Below are 21,705 nucleotides of genomic sequence, written 5' to 3' on the forward strand. Positions count from 1 at the left end.
TAATGTTTATTCTGTTTGGTAGATGCAGGGGTTCGAACCAAACTTAAACCCAGTTTATAAAATTTACCCCAAACCGACTCCGGGAATTTTATTTTAACCAGGGTTCAACCGGGTTCAAATTAATATAAAATATTTGTATGTAAATACAAACCCTACCCCGTACTATATTATAATTAGCATGTTAAGTAAATTCAAATCAAGAAATCCAAAACAAAAACTATTTTCGTCTTATCCCCCCTACTTCCATGATGATCTTGCGCATACTTATTTCCCCTCCTACCTCGTATTAGAAGTCACTGCATAATCTATTATATATGTTTTTTTAATTGGTATTGGTTATATTAATTTTAATAAAATTAGGCCCAGCAATAATTTTTAATTATTTAAAATTGTACCATTTCCAGGCCGGGCCTGCAGGTTTCTGATATAAATTTAGTTAACTCATGAATACCTAATATATATACATCAAATATTATATTCAATATGATTTAGGGATTTCGGCCTTCCAATTCTCTGGCCCAGCTGATGTTGTACAATCAAGAACATTTCGTTCAACCTCCCCCAGCTCACATGGGTATTCCTACCATGTCTATAGATCCCAAATCAGGTATATTTTTTTAAACTTCATTATATAAAGAAAGAAGGAAATAGAGAGAACCCTTTAAATTATATATTGAGAATAATCATTTAAGCTAATTGGTTAGATAAGCTCTGGGGACAGGGGTGCCAGATGTCACGATTTAGCCGTGATTCTCACGACTTCATACCTAATTTTTTACTTACCCACGTTTTCTCACACTTCACGCTTTTCTCACGTTTTTTGAGTAAATTAAAATAATCACACTTAGTCTCACACTTTTTCCCACGTTTTTAAATTTTTTTAAAATATTTTTAAAGACAAATATAAAATTTTAAATTAATTTTATTTTAAAATATTTAAATAAATTGTAGTATTTGTTAATAGTCCAACTAACCAATCATATTCATTAATCAATTACCACATAAATTCAATTTTTAGAAAGTTTATCAAGTATAATTATAATATGAATTTAAATAACTATACATTTCTTTTATGGATTTTATAAATCTATATTAAAACTCGTAAAATTTTAAAGAAATAGATTAAGGGCAAATATTATAAAAGATCTAAAAAACAATCATCCGTTTTCAATACTAATGGATGCATAGAATAAAGGTAATATAAAAACATTTCCCTTATTACTTAGATACTTCAACAAAAAGAATGGAATAAATGTTTAATTACTTAAAATTTTTTCGGCTGACTGTGAAACCCCTAAAGACATATCTAGATGCTTGCTAGAAAATTTAAAATTCGCTGAACTTGATATTGCTAATGTAACGGCCTATTTTGCAGATAACGCACCTGTAAGCTTTGGGAAAAATTAAAGTATTTGGACAGAATTGAAAAGTCATAGTAATAATATTATACCAATGGGTTGTATATGCCACATTCTTCACAATTCGTTTAAAAAGGCCATAATTTTTCTTAAATATGATTTGAGAATATAGAAATTAAGTGCTATAATGAATTTAGCAACTCGACAAAAAGAGTTACAATTTTAAAAGAATTGGTAGAATGGTGCAATTTAGAATGGTGAGAATCACTTCGCCATGTTCCAACACGCTGGCTTACATTAATCCCAGCGAATAAGCGGATGCTTAAGTATTTTCAACCCCCTTAAAGAATATTTTTTATCATTATCAACAACCTAATTTTGAAAATAATTTTTGCAGATGATTTTGCAGAGGCATATTTAGGTGTTGTCTTTAACGTTGGCACTTAAGTCAATAACATAAATTTACAATTGCAATATGAAGATGTATTAGCAATATATATATATGATCTTATCCTAAAACTAAAGAGTTCATTAAATTTAAAAATTTAACAAAATTTTTATGGGAGCATTTCTAAAAATATTTTACAACATAATAATGATATAGAAAAAGCAATAAATTTCAAAAATGAATCAAAGATATTTTTAAAAAATATTATAGAATATGTAGAAAAACGTTATGATATTATAGATAATTTATGGAAATATTTTAGCCCTATGACTTTAAATAATGTCCAGAATTTGAACAATTACAAAAAATTATTAGTAATTATAAAATACCAAACATAGATACAGAAATTCTCTTTGAGGAATATTCACAATTTTATTCCTATTATGAAGAAAAATTATCAAAAAACTATCACATGAATACCCAAGAAAAATGGATGGATTTTCTTTCTAGTAAAAACTCACCATTGATAGAGAAAATATGCAATTTTATATTTTCTATTCCGCATTCAAATGCTTCATCAGATAGAATATTCAGTCTAATGACTACTGCTTGGCGAAAAGAACGTCATCATTGGAAGCTAAATGGTTAAATATAACTATTCATGCAAAGAGTTTTCAGCCTATCTCAACAGTGCCGATGGGAAATCTTTATTGCCTCTTTTAAAATCATCCATAAAATATAATAATTAATATTATGCTATATTTATAAACATCAGAAAATTATATATCATAATTGTTATTAGTAAATCAATAAAGAATTTTCATTGATTTTAAAATCTTGTTATATTAAATATAATATATTAACCTAAATGAGTATGCTACATCAATGACAAATTGGGGGGCATGGGGGGCGAAGTCCCCCATTTATTATAAAAGAAAAACTCATGTTTTCAAGTGAAGAATATCTGGCAACCCTGTCTGGGGAATATAATATGACTTAAATACGGAGAAGTAGGCCTTAATATATTTTTATTTAATTAATTATTCCTAAGTATGCTGAATATCTAAATTTAATTTCTTAATATTATAACTAATTTTTTAAATATAACTCTAAGATTCACGAGAATGAGACAGTTATTTTCCAAGAGTAGTTTTATAATCCTACACTTTGATTAATTAATATCCATTAAATGGCGTAATAATTAAGATGAAATATCGTGAGCGGTACCTCTATGTACCCTGATAGCACAGGATATAAAGAAGGGGTGTTTAGGAGTTATAATTAGAGATTTTTCGCTTGGTAGCCATTCCATTGAGGAGAATATCATATTATTTTGAGTGTCTTAAACTATAAACAATTAATTTAATCTGCTCAAAGGAATGAGTTAGTTAATAAATAAAATGTTGTATCTATTCCACGGGATTGAGTTAGAGGTATTATATGGGTATGTCTTTATGATTCTTCTTAAGCCTTTATTTATAAAGGTCGGGGTCCTATTCATATTACTTTTGGCGTTTTGCCCTTGAATATTATTTTTTAGTAAGCAGATACTTGCATGGAAAAGAGCAGTTTCGTAAGCTGATAGTATCGGAACCTGGTCTTATTTGTCTCAATTTTTTATATAACTTAGTTAGGCCCGATGAGTTTATCGTGATAATTAGATATGTATAATCATGTTATTACCAAAAGCGAAATTTACATTAGAGGCGATTAATTTGATATTAAAAACATAATAATAACCATCCGTAATTTAAATCTTATACCCTGTTTTCGGAGATCTGATAAATGACAATGAATTGGTTGCAATTATTGGCGCAGACGCACCATGGCTTCACCAAATATTAAATACATACCGATTAAGTCTTTATAGTGGTTGATTAATAATTGATTTGTCATTCAGGGTTAGTATTAATGTAATTGGTCGAGTTTTATTTAAATAATGAGTGTCGACCGAGTATTCATAGTTCAACATTTAAAAAAAATATCCAACCAAATTCATTACTAAACTTGACTGACAAATCATTATTAAAAGTGTACATACATTGAAGTCAGTTGTATCGCCGTTGAAAGACCTTTCATCTAAACGCTTTTCAATTGAGAACTTCATTGTATTTACACTCCGAATGCATTTTAATGAATGAATCACCAGCATAGATTGGTATTAATGTCGTTAGGTCTCATTGGGTCAATAAACCAATAGATCGGTACACCCCTACTAAACATTGACTCGTCTCAGTGTCCATTTTGTCTTATTAGACGTGCTCATGTAAACATTTTACGCTAAAATATTTTAGGCATGCTGTTGCCCCTTCCTCTCAAGTCATCCCTTGTTTTAAAATGGGCCTTTATTTCCAGCCTTATTTGAACTTTATAAAAAGAGAATGTATTTTACTTTTCTTCAAAGAGAAAACATTTTGAATTAGCATTATTATTATTATAATATATATATATTTTTTTTTAAATGCAAATTTATAAAATTTATATTAAAAATAGCATGTAAATACTAAAAATAAAAAAAACGAAACGAATAAAATTGTAATAAATTATTTATATAATATAATAATTTTAAATATTAGTAAAGTATAATAATATTCGAAACATTTTTTTTCTAAAACCAATATGTAAATTTTAACAAGGTTATAATAAAAATTAAAATGTTGCTTTTTTAAAAATATCTAGCTCTTTAATTCTTTTTATAAAATGAAAGGTGATGAGTTATATAAAAAAAAGGGAGGTCCTGAGACTGACTTTAGCAATTTTTTTAAAAATTGACCGCATGTTCGTTTTTTCTTTTCACATAGATATACGAAAACGTTGATTATGCTCAAAGACACTTTGCTTAGAATTGAAATATGCATGCTCAAATTAAATTTCTGAGCCCTTTTATGATTTCCCGTTCCTCTATAATAAATTCGTTGAAACTATTGCCGTGCATTACTTTAAAAAAAATGTAATGCCTACGCGTTACTTTCTATAAAAGTATATAGTAAAACATAATCATGCATTCTTTCTTCCCTTACTTTCATTACATAATTACATTATATTTATTACACAAATTGAAGGATGGACTTTCGACCAATGCAAAAAGTTAAAGTTCATCAATTATAGATGTAATATAAGTGCATCTACTCTTTTGCATTTCTGCTGCTGTTGGTTGATTATTGTTGAATCGAAATTTTTATGTATACTATTTATTCTATATAACCTTATCTCATCTAATATTTTAGGATGAACATTCTAAAAATAAATGTTAAGGCATAGAATATAAATAATAAAGAAATTTATGTTTTTTTTTCTGTTTGAATTCCAACTACTACTTGATGTAGAAATAGGTTTGTTTAGTGGGAACAAAGATTCCTGTAAATATTTGGTATACTCTTTACATCTGGAACCCAAAAATAATGCAAAATTCAGGCCAAGGTAATTAGTAAATTCGATGATATCCGAATAATTAAATATGGTTAAGACTGCAAAACCAAGCACGTTTCGGTCCATTAAGAATTTTTGCACAAGTTGCCTTGCCCTTTAAACCTTTGTGTTCACATTTTTAATATCTATATATAATTTTTTTTTTCACAATGCGAATTAAGGCTCTTGCTATACAGGATTGTCAGGTCTAACATAGTAAACCAACAATTTTTTTAAAAAGTCGAAATCTACCATATACTCAAGCTCAACTTACCTATACCACATTTCTAAAAAAATTTAAGTTTATGAAATATAACAAAAACTTCCACCTTCTAAAAATTTATATATAAAAATATAATGTACTCTCTCCAAAAAAAATTCAAAATCAAGAGGAATCCCCCCTATATTTTTATAAAATAACTCCATAAAAAAAATTGGCCTAGAAATTAGTTTCCTTTTTGTTCCGGTCGGAGGCCTAGAAAAAAGGACGAAAATCTAGTATGATTAAATAATTTTTTCCGCTCTCATATCTCTCCTCTATGGCTATCTATTTATATCTACAACAACAGTTTTATAAATCATTTTGGTTGATTTCTGTTTTTGTAATTGGATGCTATATAATATAATTATGGATTTTTCCTCTTCTTGGTATCTCTTCAGCCATATTATGTGGCTTTTTGGAAGCTCGATGACCACACCATATGGATACTATTTTTCATATTTGCGAGTAATTTAGGGTGATTAATTAAATAATAGCCCCCAAAATCTTGGTGGAAATTTTCCTTAGCCTTTATCCCCCCTCCCTCCCCCCGATAGAAAATTAAATTATCTGGTTTAATATTGTTCTCCATAAGATTGTCAGGTTAAAAGTATAAATCGTTGGAAAAAATTATTCGAAATAAAAATATAAATTTTGTCAGATATTATATTAACATTTTTTGAGTATAATCATTTTTTTTGGTATGGTTAACCTAAAAAATAGATTAAATTTTAAGTTCTTTTTTCTCTAAAAAAAACTTGTCACATTATACAAAAAATAGAAGAGAAGATCCTATTTTATATCATTGCTACATTATAAATTCCGAACGCATCTGATTCTTTATTTTTTTGTTTACAATCTAAAGGATAATTGATTATATGATAAATACATATTACATATATATAATAATTATTATTTGTCTAATAACAAATTATTTTAATTTCATTAAATACTCCTAGAAAAATGAAATGTAATTACTCAAGAATTAATTTTTTTTTAAATAATAATTTCAAAACCAGGCCGGGGTTGAAAATATTCTTATTTAAAATCTAGCTGGCCCTAAAATTTTGAACTCTGTAGATTTATGACTAGCGCGCGTAAATTTGTTAGCTAGTAACAGGTCTAGCTACAAAATTGGTTTATCTATTATATATTTCCATTCATTTTAATATATTAGCGGCAAGCCATTTTAAGATATGATTTTTAATTGCGATTTTTTTTATATAACCATGGCATATTTCATACGTATAAATCATTGGAATGAGCTTCAGTGATGTTTGCGATTAACCCCTGAAATATTCACTAATAGAAATTTAATAAATGTCGGATAAAATACCTCAGACATTACAAAATAGCTTCAATTTATTTATCTAAATTCTTAAAAGTTGATTATCTCAGTTCGGTTACCAGACAATGTATTCTAAGAATTTTTGTCTCATACTTTTTGCACGGACACATGGCTAATATAAAATGTTTAAAAATCTGGGTAAGAGAGTGTGGAAAATCATATAGCAATTTTAATGCCTATTTCCAAGAGCCAGACAAAAACATCCCTGAGAACAAGACCCTACTCACGAATACCCCTTGATACAAATATCCTTAGCCCCCCTTTTCTATGCATTATAAATATCTAATAATTTATTTATAAAACATTACCATATATTTGTAATCATTTTCTCATAAAATTGTTTAACTTGATGTATAATTGTTTTTTTTTGTAAATCTAAATTTTATCAATGTTATTTTTACAATAATTACAGTTAAATAATTCTACAAGAAAATTGTTACAAATATATGGAAATATTATACAAACAAATCATGCACGTAACCAAGGGATGAAAATTTGATTGCTCTCGTAAATATCATCTTAAGCTAATATAAATTCCCCCTCTTTATTATTATAAGGAAGAATTTGAAAGTTAGTTAAAGTTTATAATCATTTAAAATAACGACTATAATTCAAAATTTAAAAAAAGGGATTTTAATATAAAAAAGAAGTTAAAACCTGGATATACCTATGTTACTGTATCGCCATCTTTCATTTAAATTAGTTTTGACTTCTAATTTTTTAACCCGGACCTATTTGAAAATAAGCTTATCTTGATTAATAGCTTTCTAAGATATATTCTTGGTGACAGTGGCGTTTTTTGGGGCCTTTGCCCCCAAACCCCCCTTTGGCTGGCCTTCGGCCAGCTTTTCTTCCACCTTCGGCCGGGTCATATCTTTGAGCTATTCTTTTAAATTATTCATAATTCAATAATAATTATATTAAAAATATAAATTAATTAAGTAATATTACATTATTAGTAAAATAAATTAATAAAATAACATAGATTAATTATACATTAATATAAAGCGCTAATATTAAAATAATATGCAACAAAATGGCCAAAGTCTATACCATGCATATAGGATGTTCAATTACGGCGTTTCGGATATTGAAAAAATAAAGCTGAGATAATTGTATTTTACTATGTTTATGGCTAATCGTTGGCGTAGGTAGAATCCCTCGTTGGGATTCTCGGTCCTAGCAGAGATCAGTTTTCCTAGCTCTTTAAAGAAGTCTAGAGCATGAGAGCCGTTTTTAGCTTTTATTTACTAATTCGTGCTTATGAATATTTAAAGAAGAAATAAAGGTTATAACCCAATCTTTATTTTAAGTTAGGTATATTATAAATAAAAAAAAATTTTTAATATAAAATTGAAATAAAGTTTAGTGTCAATTTTTTTTATAAAATTGGCTTAAAAACTAGTTTCAACTTAAATTCTCATATAATATAAATAGAATAAAAAAATTTTAATTGAAAATACTGATTGTAGTGTTTATAAAATATTGACTAGAAAATTTTTTAAAGAACAGGTTTTATAACTCATTATCAAATACAATATTATACAAAAAATTTATTAAATACTAAAATTATAATGCGATTTTTAATTTTCGTGGGAAATTTGCCAATTCATCAAGAATTTCGTTTGTCGTTGAAATCAAATCTCTATGGATATTTAACAGAGCTAACCTATTCAGCCGAGATTAGGAAGAAGTATTTTGTAAATAAGTTTTCAACCTTCTCAATTTGAAAAAGGTCCTTACATTCGTATATGTTGTAATAGGCAAACATGCAAGAATATTAAATACCTTCAAAATATTTGGAAATAAAGCCAAGGTTTCCTTATACCGATTAAGCGCATCAATAGCATGCTCAGGTAAAATAATAAACGTAGTAAATATTTATACCACAATTCGAATTCACTGATTAAAGTGATTTCAGTATCAATATCAATATCATAGGAATAAAATTTTGCTAAATATTTAATTTTACCAATAATGGCATCAGAAAACGAAGAAGGGTCTTTAGGTAATAAAATATGAAGATTACCAAAGACTTGTTTTTTATCTAAAAACCGTACTTTAATTTGCGATAAAAAAGTATATAAGAATGGGATGAAATTGGATATTTTATAAGATTTAGTTTGATTCAACGTCTATATAAATATTATGAAATATTTATCTACATTCATTCTTCCTGTTCACATTTTCCTCCAAATCAATAACTTGAACCAAATCGAAATTTGGTTTTTGTAAATTTCTACATAGTAGTGAGCTATAGGAAAATAATTTCTTAATGCAACTAGCAGTAAGGATTAACTGCTTGATATTGAAAAATTTTGACAGGGCAGGGGGGGGGGGTAAAATTTTTATTAGCTTAAAATGATATTTAGGAAAACAGTCAAATTTGCGATGGGGGGTGATATTATCCCCCCTATTGGTTACGCCCCTGCTTGGTGATATTTCAAAATGATTACGGGCCTAAAAAATATGTTCTTATATAATTATTTATAATAAATAAATTTAAAACATTGTGGTTTTTAATCTTCGCTTAAATTTTAACCAAATATCTAATCTTTACAATTGAATCGCAAAATATTTATACAATTCATTTTTTTCTTTACAATAACAAAAAAATTATATATTAGTGAATATTACAACTGAAGGCGATAAAAAAATTAAGAAAGAAAGATAAATCATGTTTTATACTTTATATAATGTAAGAAAAAAATATATTGTCAAAATGTATAAGAAAAACATAAAAGATATTTCTTTTTTTTTTGTCACGTCTGGTTTGAGATTGCCAAAAATTGATAATGATAGTTTTATATTATTATTGGTGTAAAAAATACTATTTATTTATGTATTTGTTATAAACAGATACATACCACTGTATCTGTAATATAATATTATTAAACGGATTGAAATAAAACACACAAGTCGTAGAGCTTTTGATGACAGTGAAAAGATGTAAAAGTTTTTCTTCTTTTTTTTCTATAAAAATTCGATATCTTTTTATATAGAAAAAACAGAAATAAGGGATTAATTTATTAAAAAAATTTAAAGGGTAATTAATTAAAATTTATTAAATACCTATTTTTGTATTAGTCAAGAAATATTTATTCATTACAAAAATAAAAGTTGACATAGCAAAATTATTTGTGAGCATTATGCTTGATTTAAAATATGTTTAATCTTATTAATTATCTTGATTTAGAAAGATTGATTTCCACTTTAAAAAAACAGTTTTTTTTTTTCAATTAATAGTCTTATTTATTTATCAACCTTTGTATATATTTAAAATTAGATGATTTTATGATATGATATCGAATCTGTCTGATTGTACACACTCTACATACATTGAAGTCTCCCATTGAAAGGCAATTTGTTAAAGAAAAGACATTTAAATATTTTTTATGGGTTTATTATAGACACATTGGTAGTGACTACAGCTGACTTCGATGTATGTACACTTTTAATAAATTAATCGTCAGTGTAGGCTAATACCATTAGTCGATTAAATTTTTTAAGAATTATCGGCTGAAATTAGGGATGAAAAAAACTATTTTTTTCGGCTACTACAATACAATCTTATATTTAAATTGCCAATTTTATTACAAATTTTTTTTCAAAATCGCAATCATCCAATATATTCTACCAATATTTGTTGGATATTTTTCATCGCTATAATCATTTATAACTTGTTCACACCTAATTTTTGAGGTTATTACAAAAAAATAATTTTTTTGAGAAAATTAATCTTTGAAATGTTTAAAAATAATTTTTATGCCACTTCCTGGCAATACGTTTTTTTGATTTTCCGAGTCATGTTTCCAACAATTTTTTATTTTATTTTTTAAACAAAAGATAACAATTTGTCGAATTAGTTTTTTTGCATAATCAAATATTTGAAAAAAAACTTTTTTTGTTTTATACATTTTTACTTAGCCGATATCCATAAATTGGCGGATCCGATATATCTAGACTTAAAGGCCGAGTTTTATCTCGGCTGAGTATCGAATCTTACTGGTGCCAAATATTTATTTTTAATTTTTTTAAATTAAATATATTAATATATTGGAAACAACTTTTTGAAATAATTTAATATGTAAAATTTGTAGTTATAATATTACTCTTGTAAACATAAATACGATTATAAATTATAGTTTTCATCTATGAAAATATTTAATTTCGACAAAGAGCATAATAAAGGTCTTCCAGTGTTCAAAAACTCATCAGTTGTGAGACGAAAATAATTAATAACATACTTCTAATTGTTCCAAATTCTGATGACGAATGATTCGAACTGAATAAAGTCATGTAAGGCAGTAAAGACACAGCATGTTGTCACGTGAATTGTACAGAGTTAACATGATTTCTTTTAAATATTCATTTGCTATGTTTATCTATTGAAAAATTTATGTATTTAAATAGTATATGAATATTGGTTAATTGGAAATCTATAATCATATTTGTAAAAATAATGGATATACGTTTAGGGCACATCATTTTTGAACTGAAATTAAACGGTATTCTTGAAAGTTTTAAAGTTCTTCCATAAAGTCCTTATTGAGAAAAGATTTTTAACCGAATAAAACATCACGCTATTGCTGACATGAATCTAAGTTAATGATTAAATATATGGAAAAAAAGATAACTGTTCAATTTATTTTTATATAACACTACAGCTATTATATCAAAATGAACATAATATTTTTATATAATTGTAAAAATAAAACACTTAAAGATATTTTTTTTAATATATAAATCTTAAATAGTAAATTTTTTTTAATTAGCATAAACCATATTTTTTCAAATTGTTCATTTTTAAAACGAAATAAAATATATTTGAGCCCTTCATCGGGCCTATATTTTAAAGTCCGGTCCTATCCGAGAATATTTTTTTTCAAAGATCCGCGAACCGATCCCAAATTTTTATTGTAAAATAGGTTCGATCTTAATTTTTTTTTTAAATTTGACTGATGAAAGAAAGTATACGGTATATTTTAATAAAATCAGAAAAATTATAAGCCCTGAAAGATAGTAAAACTAGGGGTCCAAACCGAACCTTTTAGGCCGGATCTTTTATCGAACCCGAACCATCTAGTGATTTTTACCTGAACTTAACTGCTAAAAATGCTTGTGAACCAGTTCAACTTCATGATATTATGCTTATAAAATAATGTGAATGTTATTACTGGTATATTACTAAAATTTAAATTTATATCCGAATTATTTTAAAGATTATTATTAATCAATTTCGATTGAAAAGTTTAAGTCAGTTTTTATTTCTATTTTACAATATTTTTACTTCCCCTTTTTTCTGAATTTTTGAATCGGCGGCGTGACAAGTACTGACACTTTTTGGCGGTGGTGTGATCCCGCCCGCAGCAGATTTCTGCGATAGCGCACAGGCTTAGATATATCAAATAGATGAGTTAATTATATTTAATATTAGTGTATTTTTGGTTTGTTCCTATTTCATAAATGTATCGTAAACCAGTTCGGCTGACAACGAATCAAATCGGTCTCTAAAAAGTTGTATACATCGGTACACTTCCCTAACGGCACAGCTGCTTCGAGTTCAAATTCGTTGTTAAGTTCTTTTTTTAAAGCATAAATGAAACAATGTCTCATTAAATATTCGTCCTCCCCCTTTGTATCGTCGTGATTTATTCAAAAAAAATTAATCCCTTTTTAAAAAAAGGGAAAAAAAATTAATCTAAAAAAGAACTGAATTATTCAAAAATCAATATTAAAAATATAATTTATTATTCGAAATAGCTTATTTTTTTCTTTTATTTTTATGAAAATGAATATCACAATTCACAACATAATCCTTCTTTTGAAATTTTTTTCATTATTAAAAATTATTTAATTTTTTTTTTTGATTTATGGTTTATAATTTTTTTATTTGTTTAGCTTAATACTTAAGCAAAATATCTTTTTAAAATGATTTCTTGACTACATCACACTATTTGGATAAATTGTGCCAAATTAATTTAATAATTTTGTTTTCATTTTTAAAAAATGTAATGATTTTTTTTTATCATACTATAATTGTAAACATTATATCTTAAGACGTTTCGAGTAAATTTCATAATTAACTTATTTTAAACCTATTAGCGGTGTTGGTTGACTGGTTATTAATTTAAATAATGGAAGAATTATTTTATTTTTAATAAGTTTTAGGGCTCAAATTTTGAATAAAATTTTAGATTAATGATTTGTTATTTTATGTAAAATATTATCATTTATTCTAATAAATCTATTCCATAAGACTGCGACATGAGAGATAAAGTGTGCTAATGTCCATGAATTTGATTGGAGCAACTAAAATATTTTTCACCACCCTTCAATAAAAGAGTTACCTAGAAACTCCACTATTAATCAGAAATTAAAATCATATATAATAAAAATAATAAATCTTTGCAAAAAAAATTATCCAGGAATTCCTAGAATATCACCTTACCCATTTCCGTCGCCTCATCAATATTCCCCCCATCATCAAGCTCTATATCCTTCCGATTTTAGACAAGGCAGTTGGCCGACGCCGCCGGCATTGTACCAACATCCCATTTCATCTCTACCTTACAGTCCCGGAGCTCACCCATTTCCTCATAATTTTGCCAAGTAAGTTTTAAATATACATTTTATAAGTGTACAATTAACAAAACTATTTATTACCTCTAAAACGCATTACCAATACTCGTCATTTTATTTTTAAAGTAATTCCATTACTAATGGAGTTACTTTCTTCGGTGTTACCTAACAACACTACAAATTGTTTATTTAATTTGTCATTTAATTGTTTCCAGAATTTTGTATTATTTAATATAATCAAAAAAAATTAATTACTTGAATTTAAAAATAAAAAAACACAACAAAATTTTATAAGATTTCATAATATTCGATGAATTTAATATGTAACTATAGGTACAGTCCCCCGTTATTGTCACCAATAACCGCTTCATCTTTTGGAGCAGCTTGTCTCTCTCCAGCATTTATGCCCGTCAATTCGATGAAATCTGATTACATGTACCATCATCCCGATTTAAAGTATGCCTTTATTTATATTTATTTAATATTTTCCCACATTTGTAAATGTTCGGATTCTATACACAGGCATGTTAGAATTTTTCTAAAGCGGGTAGTATTAGACAGGTGTAAATGAAGACTTATGTTATTAGCTCAGAATAGAAATTCAAACTCAGAATTAAGAAATACATAAAGCTAAGAATTTTAAAATTTCACAGATAGTTTTCATAAAATCTAAGACGATTTTCTGAGTATATTTTTTCTGAGCTATTCATTTTTTAATCTAAGCCATATAAATATTATGGAAGCCTGGTCATTTTATTTCGTAGATGGCAGAAACTTGCCAAATCTCGCTTACATAAAGTTATTTTGGCTAAAATTTTAATTGGGTATTTTTTAAAAATAGACCCGAATCGGGCTTTTAAAAACCCTATTAAACAACTTGAACCCTTTAATAATAATCAAATGACAGTTTTTATTTCCAATGTAATGTGACCGATAATTTGTCAACTTCTTCCGATTTGGATCCACTCTATCGAATATTAAAAAATATCAAAAAGACAAATAAACTAAAATGGCGACCAATATGGCCCCTACAGTTTGAAGCGAGAGAATTTAAAATATTAATATTAAATTTGGTAAGCAAGTTAAATTATATCATGTCTTTTTTCAAGATTTTAATGATACTCAAGAAAGCTATATATATAGTTACAAATTTATATTCATTAATTGTAAATAAATTTATATGTGCCAATAAAATAAAGACAGGTTTGTAATAAATTCTGAATTTCATAATATGTTAATAAAAAAGAATTTAACCAATCAGCCTATATTTTTAAGGTCTACCATAGCTCATTTTTTCAATTTACAACTAATAATGATATTTATAATTTTTATAAAGAAAAGATGGTGCTGATAATGTTTCTATTATTTTAATTTACATAACCTAATTTTAAATGTTAAGTAAATAAAAAATAAAATTTATAAGATATATTTTTTTGTTAAATATAGTACTTTGTTATATTAGTATTGGAAAATATGTAAAATATTTTCTATAGGCTGAATGGAGTATTGAGAGGTCTATATTTATGGGCAAGTTGATCTACTAAAATTTAATTTTATAATAAAAAATAAAATATCATAATCATACATATCGGATTTGGTGTGGGTAGGATCCTTTTGATTGATAATAGAATGTGCACCTTTATTTACTATATAAATATAATAATTATGTAATTAGAATAGCATAAAATATCTGCATGTCATATTTAATTAATAGTTTTAAAAAAATTGGTTACCTTTATACTTCCTATTTATATAAACTTAAAGTATTATGCTGGGTTGATTATTGAAAAATGGTATTTAACTTGTAAATCCAACTAAAGTAGGCCGTAAATGATAATCACATTTTTTCACCTTTTCGTAAGGCGATAAAATGTATAAACATAATCATAATTCGAGACTACGGGACGATAGGCTTCCTAGATAACACTTTTTATAACTTTGAATAAAAAAATATTAATTGTCTGAGGTTCCTTTTACTAAAATATAATGACTGACACATAACATTTTATATATTGTAAATGATTCATAAATTATTTAATATTACCAATAAATTTAATTTCTTTTATCTCGTAATCTTAAAAAATACCTATGCCTATTTCTTGTTAATATAAATATACTTTTCTTATTATAAATAATATAAGTTATATTTTGATATTTTGTTTCTTCTTAATGTCATGTATCTATTTGAAATATTAAATGAAGGCATTATTTTTTGGACCTCATATTTTAGTCCTTAAGGATATGGATGTCCCCTCATTTTAAATCTATTAAATTATTTATATATTTAAAATTTTTTATAAATATATCCAGATCATCGCCTCACTTTCCTTCCCCCCTCGACCCTTCACATTTATCACATCATCCACACCCGGCATTCAACCTAAATTTCAACCATCATCAAAGCCCTTACTCTCACCCTTTGATGAATAATGGAATGAATGGTTCGCCTTTCTTGAATAATAACAACACTCCCTCGAAAAACGGGAAATCAATCATTTTCAAGAATACTCCCAATGCTAATAACGGAATCCCCAATAATTCGAGTTACAACGGGTCCTTGAGCAATCACAACAATCTTTTCATGAACGGATTTCATCACCCGTTTTACCATTTTCCACCATCTCATCACTCGATCTCATCCCTTCCAACCCTGACTCCCATTTCTTCGATGTTTCCTACGAATCCTAATAATAGTAATAATAACACTGACAATAACCAGGTACCCAACTCTAAATCCAAAATTCGAACCGGTCCTTCCTCCCCTAATTCCCTTAACATAAACAATGACCCAGACCCATCTAATCCCTACTCCCTGCATGACATTGCAAACAAAAATTCCAAAGTCATTAATGGTAAAATTTCGGTCAAAAAGAAAAAATGTCACAATAATAACAATTCCAACGGTAATTCGAATCCCAACAACCCGATTGTTCCACATATAAAAAAGCCATTAAATGCTTTCATGCTTTTCATGAAGGATCAACGATCGAAGGTAATGGAGGAATGCACCCTCAAAGAGAGCTCCGCTATCAATCAGCTCTTGGGCAGAAAAGTTTGTTTATTTTTTTTAAAACATAAGTATCCCTGATAATATGTGAGTTTAATATTTTTAAATTTATTTTTTAAAATTTAATAAAAATAAAAAATTTATTTTGGACCATAATTGTTTTAATATTTGTGTATATAAGTAAATTTAATTTTTAAACCATTTAAAGTGGCACAGTTTAACTCGTGAAGAACAGGCTAAATATTACGAAATGGCTCGGAAAGAAAGGCAAATACACATGCAACTCTACCCCGGCTGGACAGCTAGGGATAATTATACTTCCCACAATAACGCAGTAGGAACTAAAAAGAGGAAGAAAAAACGGGAGAAAGTCGTGGACCCTTCCGACATAAACACCGGTAAAACTTTTATATACCTAATGTTAAGTTTAGGGAAAATGTATAGAGTGCGATATTTAAACTTTCAATGGCTTTTATTATTGAATATAATTTTTTAATAAACCGATACATTTAGATACAAGCATCGGTACGATACATTTATTTATTGCGATAAGACAATTATGCTGATTATATATTATTACTTTTAAATTTAAATTCCTTAACAGAACTATCGGCATCAAAAAAGTGTAGGGCAAGGTACGGCATAGATCAACAGAATAATTGGTGCAAACCCTGCAGGTATTATACCTCGGTAATTTTATTGATGCTATTTTAAACAATATAAATTATAAACTAGTCCTCTTTTTATAATAGATTTACTGGTAAAAGTGTCATTAAAGTTTAAAAAAAATAAAGAGAAAAAAAATCGCTTGTCATAATTCTTATACGATATATATATATATATATATATACATTACAAAAATTTCAGGCCCAATTTCCAATTTTTGATTAAGGTTGCCCGGTCCCGTTTATTTATATAAGCCATAACCCGAAATATATGCAGTTAAACGGGTATTTGTAATATTAAGGAGTGGGTAAATTAAAAACACTACACTTTATGGATTATCACTTCTATCAAATATCAGAATTCATCAATAATCCAGCCCAATAATTGTTCTCCCGGCCCATATAATTTTTTTATACCATTCGGTAGGGCATTATAGACCTCGAATATTATGCTTCATATGTGTCTTAAATATGACCGAATTAATCATACTACTAAAATATTAGAGGGTTAGAATTTTTACGCTATTAACTTGATATTTAATTTCTAATTGAACCACATTACTGAACTGGTTTAGTTTCATATTTAGGTTTGTTTGGGTGGAACTCATAAAATCTCAACTTAACCACGACTTTCCAGTAAGCAAGGATAACTAATTTTAGCCTAAATTAAAATTAAATACATATATACGAAGAGCCAGCCGAATGTGATGGATTATATAATTATCGTCATAGTTCATTTCTTTAACGCACCTTTTTATTCGCATTAAATTTTTAAATTTGGAATTGATGTCCTAAACATGAAATGGTTAATCTACAATAATTTTTTATAAAAAAATCTATTTTTGATAAATGTGAAATAATATATCAAAATTTAGCCTGTTTTGGATATTTGTTTCATTATTTTGAGAGATTACCATTATTCATCTAATTTTAAATTGTACCAAATAGTTAATTTACAATAGAGCTCACAAATTTTCTAGGGCTAGCTTGGACCGAACCTTGATTATGGAATGTCGGAACGCGGGATTTAAATTATTTTGTTTTCCTTTTATTATTATTCTTTTCAAGCAAATAACAAATTTTTTAAAATTTTTCCTCTAATGCGCTTGTAATTTTTCGTTTTCTTGAAAAATTTTATTTCTGATTAAAAAAATATATATAAATTATAAAATAGTTATGTAATTTTAAAAAATTGTTAATGAGGGGTTTTTGATTCTTATATAAATTTATGATACTGTTTATAAAGTTTGTTAAAAAAAATAGGAATATTGCATGATAATTAAAACATCCCCTTGTTTTTTACAAAAATTATTGTAACTATTTTAGGAGGAAGAAAAAATGCATCAAGTTCATTGAGGACTACGAAACCAACCCAACTGATAACATTACCCAAGATTTCAAATTAGAAAATTCACAACAACCGCTCCTCGATAATAATTGTGACAGCACATTAAACTCTTCTCAATTAATCGACGTATACAATAACTATACCAAAGTTCTTAACAATGGCAATGATCGCAATGGAAATATTAATAATATCGTTAATACAAACAAAATCGACCATTCGAACCCTTCCTCCTCTTTCATATTAAACGACAACAGAACCGGTTCATGCAATATAGATGGAAGCGACGAAACTTCTACGTCCAGTTTCATTAGTCACAATAGCGATAAGCTAATCGACGGAGTTCTACCTGTAAACCAAAATAACAACGACGATGAAACTAACCTCATTGAAAAAATTCATCATAGCAAAACAGATTATTCGACGACTGCCTATGACAGCATATCTCAAAAAAAAATTGTTTCTACGGATCCACCTAATTCTGATACTAATCAAATAATTGGAGAAGGAAATACTGATCAAAGCGATAAAGTAACTCATAAGGACAATAGTCAGAAGGAAGTCGATTGTCGGTGCAACACGGGAAATTGCAGTAGTAATAAGAAGAAAAATCGCTCTCGACATCGTTATCGCCATCCTCATCACGGCATTTATAACCAAGGCCCCGAACACATGCTTTCATCGCCATTTTCTCCTCTTTATCAACCCTACTTCCTAGCAATGCTGGGAGCAGCAGCTGTTAGTAATCAAGGCAATCCATTGGCAATCCCACAATTGCTGCCTCCTCGTGCATCTTTATCACATGATTCTAACAAGTCAAATTCTTTGTCTCCTTTTTCTATGATAAATCGCAGTCAGTCCAAGGCTAATAAATCGAAGATATCGTCTCGTACGCATGGTTTAGCACACACAGCTCATCATGGGACCGGGCGGAAACGATTTTTTGGTAACAATAGTCGAAAATCTTTAACTAAATATTGTAAAGAAACTGGTGGGATACCTTTAACAAACCCTTCACCATCTGATCCTATCTCGTCATCTCAAGAGGATGCGATGGGGCACGAAATCGAATCTAAGGTTGAATGCGGTAGTTCTTGGGACAATGATGGAGGTTCTCCACTATCGCCACTTTCGGTATCCCCTCCCAATTCGCCTTGTTGTCCCGAAGATATTGACGATAAATATAATAGCGAAGAGGGAGCAGAAGGGAGTGTAAAAAATACGAAATTACAGATCACAAAAAGGAAGTATATCCGAGAAAAAGGTGGGGTTGGCTCAACCAAAAAATTTCGGCACGATAAAAACTCTCCCATAGCACCTCACTCTTACTACCATCCCGTTCTGAGTCCTCTAAACCCATTCTGGCCTACCCCTCCTGATTTCGGTAACTTACTGTGGCGACCACCTCCTTCTTGCAATAAAAAAAGTTGCGATTGTCAAGATAACTCAGGGCCATCTCCTCCGTCTCATTTCTCTCCTTACAATAACAACGCTAACAATCGACGTCATCACTACAGTCCTCCGCCATTCCCCGACCACTTTTACCTTTACAACTACTGGATGGCAGCCAGAGCCGCCAGCGGTGATCATCATTACAGTCACCACCACGTTTCATCGCAACACAATGGAGAAACCCAGGGGGGAATATATGATTTTGAGGCTGGAACTTTCTCTCCCTCCCCCTCTAACATCAATAATAGCAATAACGCGAGTAAGCACCGCAAGACAACTCACAAATCTTATCATAATAAAAAGTTTTCGGCTGGAAGTTCTTACTATCATCATAATTATGATTCATCTACATCACACCAACATAATCTCGCTTCTTTTAGTAATGATAATCAACCTAATAGCTCTAAGGTTCACCATAAGTACAACAAATATAATAATTCCCTTAAATTTAAATGCGATAAGGATTCGTCACATAATCCTCAAAAAATGGGAATAGAGATCAAAAGTGGTAAAGCGATAGATTGCCTTGATTCTCCGCTTCAACCACCAGATTCAAGTTCCGATGTTTTGGATCATCTAAATAATGCTAGTAACAAAAGTGTGAACGATAATAGCGTTAAGAGCGAGCCAGTTAAAGACGTAGTCTTGAAAAAGCAGAAGGCTCACCCGGACGATGATGATTTGCATTGCTATCAATTCGAAGGGGCTCCTCCGAAGGATGATTTGGGCTTGGGCGTATTGGAGGAAACTGGGGAAGACGGGTTAGAGGAAGAAGGCTTAATTGGCGACATGATAAGAGAGGAAACGAATTGCAATAAACAAAACAGTCATCTTCTCGTTAATATTCGTAATAACGAGTTTAACCGTTTGGAACTAAATTATGATCATCGTTATACCGAATCTATTCAAAACGGCGGTATAGGAAACATAGATCCCGATAAGGATGCAACACTTGGTTCTAAACCAAGAGGAGAAATTTGTAACGGAGATTACCAATCGTCATCTTCTAGCGGTGTTGTGAACAGAGCTAACGCCCAAAATCATAATCAGCAGTGCAAGGTGAATATTTGTGATGGAAAATGTGATATATACATAAAAGGTATTCCAGAGCCTTCTTCTAATTTGTACGATTCCATCAAAGAAGTGGCTCATAAAAACATCCATTCCAGTCCCATAAAACAAATTTAAAAACTTTACTATATAATTTGTCCTGATTTAAAAAAATAAAATGTGGAACCGAACCAAAGATTTACAAATTATACTTTAATACTCGCAATTTTTACTTAAATCATTAATTCATGCGATATTTTAATAATGAATAGTTCTTATTATATTTTTTTCTCTCCATTAGGAAAAAAATATATTGCCCGAATTAATTAGTATTATGTATTATAAATTACTAAGAAATATATATTGTTTAAATCCAATTGTACATTTTTTTATATCATCATATATTTGCGATATTAAAATTTATATTAAAAAAGATAGTAATTTATTTATGCTCGTTTCTTTGTGATTATAATACCATTCATTCACTAATTTTGATATTATATAATATAAACCAACTATTTTATTTCAAAAATATATTTTTTTTAAACAAACAAAATATTATATTTAATTTCCATTATTTCATCTCAAAATATATAAAAAACAGATTAATATTCAATTTATAGGGTCATATTTCATTCTACTCCCCCCTTTGCTCAATTTATTTTTATTGTGAAAAACGCTTAAAAAATGGGAAAACATTGTATTTATAATTTTAAAAAGCTACATAGAAACTTGTAATACTTACCAAAATATACTAAAAAACTCGATATCAATAAAAGAAACTGTTTATACAATAATTATTTCTATTCGATAAATATATTATATACGAGTTGAAGAGAAGGA

At 28.4% G+C, this 21,705-nt stretch overlaps 1 protein-coding gene across 3 annotated transcripts in view; it reads left to right on the forward strand.

Annotated features, from left to right (window-relative positions):
- LOC135922112 (probable cyclin-dependent serine/threonine-protein kinase DDB_G0292550) overlaps positions 1-21,610 on the forward strand; it is a 51,225-nt gene extending 29,615 nt beyond the window's left edge. For all 3 annotated transcript variants that reach the window (XM_065456524.1, XM_065456525.1, XM_065456526.1), the window contains 7 exons: positions 493-607; positions 13,190-13,373; positions 13,677-13,799; positions 15,654-16,395; positions 16,559-16,748; positions 16,955-17,027; positions 18,342-21,610. In XM_065456524.1, the coding sequence (XP_065312596.1) occupies positions 493-607; positions 13,190-13,373; positions 13,677-13,799; positions 15,654-16,395; positions 16,559-16,748; positions 16,955-17,027; positions 18,342-21,000 (4,086 nt within the window). In that variant the 3' untranslated portion in view covers positions 21,001-21,610. The remainder of the gene's footprint in view (positions 1-492; positions 608-13,189; positions 13,374-13,676; positions 13,800-15,653; positions 16,396-16,558; positions 16,749-16,954; positions 17,028-18,341) is intronic.
- The last annotated feature ends 95 nt before the right edge of the window (positions 21,611-21,705 follow it).

The sequence above is a fragment of the Gordionus sp. m RMFG-2023 genome, chromosome 1 (genome assembly GCF_954871325.1).
Source record: "Gordionus sp. m RMFG-2023 chromosome 1, tfGorSpeb1-WG-v2, whole genome shotgun sequence".
In the NCBI taxonomy this organism is placed as follows: Eukaryota; Metazoa; Nematomorpha; class Gordioida; order Chordodea; family Parachordodidae; genus Gordionus; species Gordionus sp. m RMFG-2023.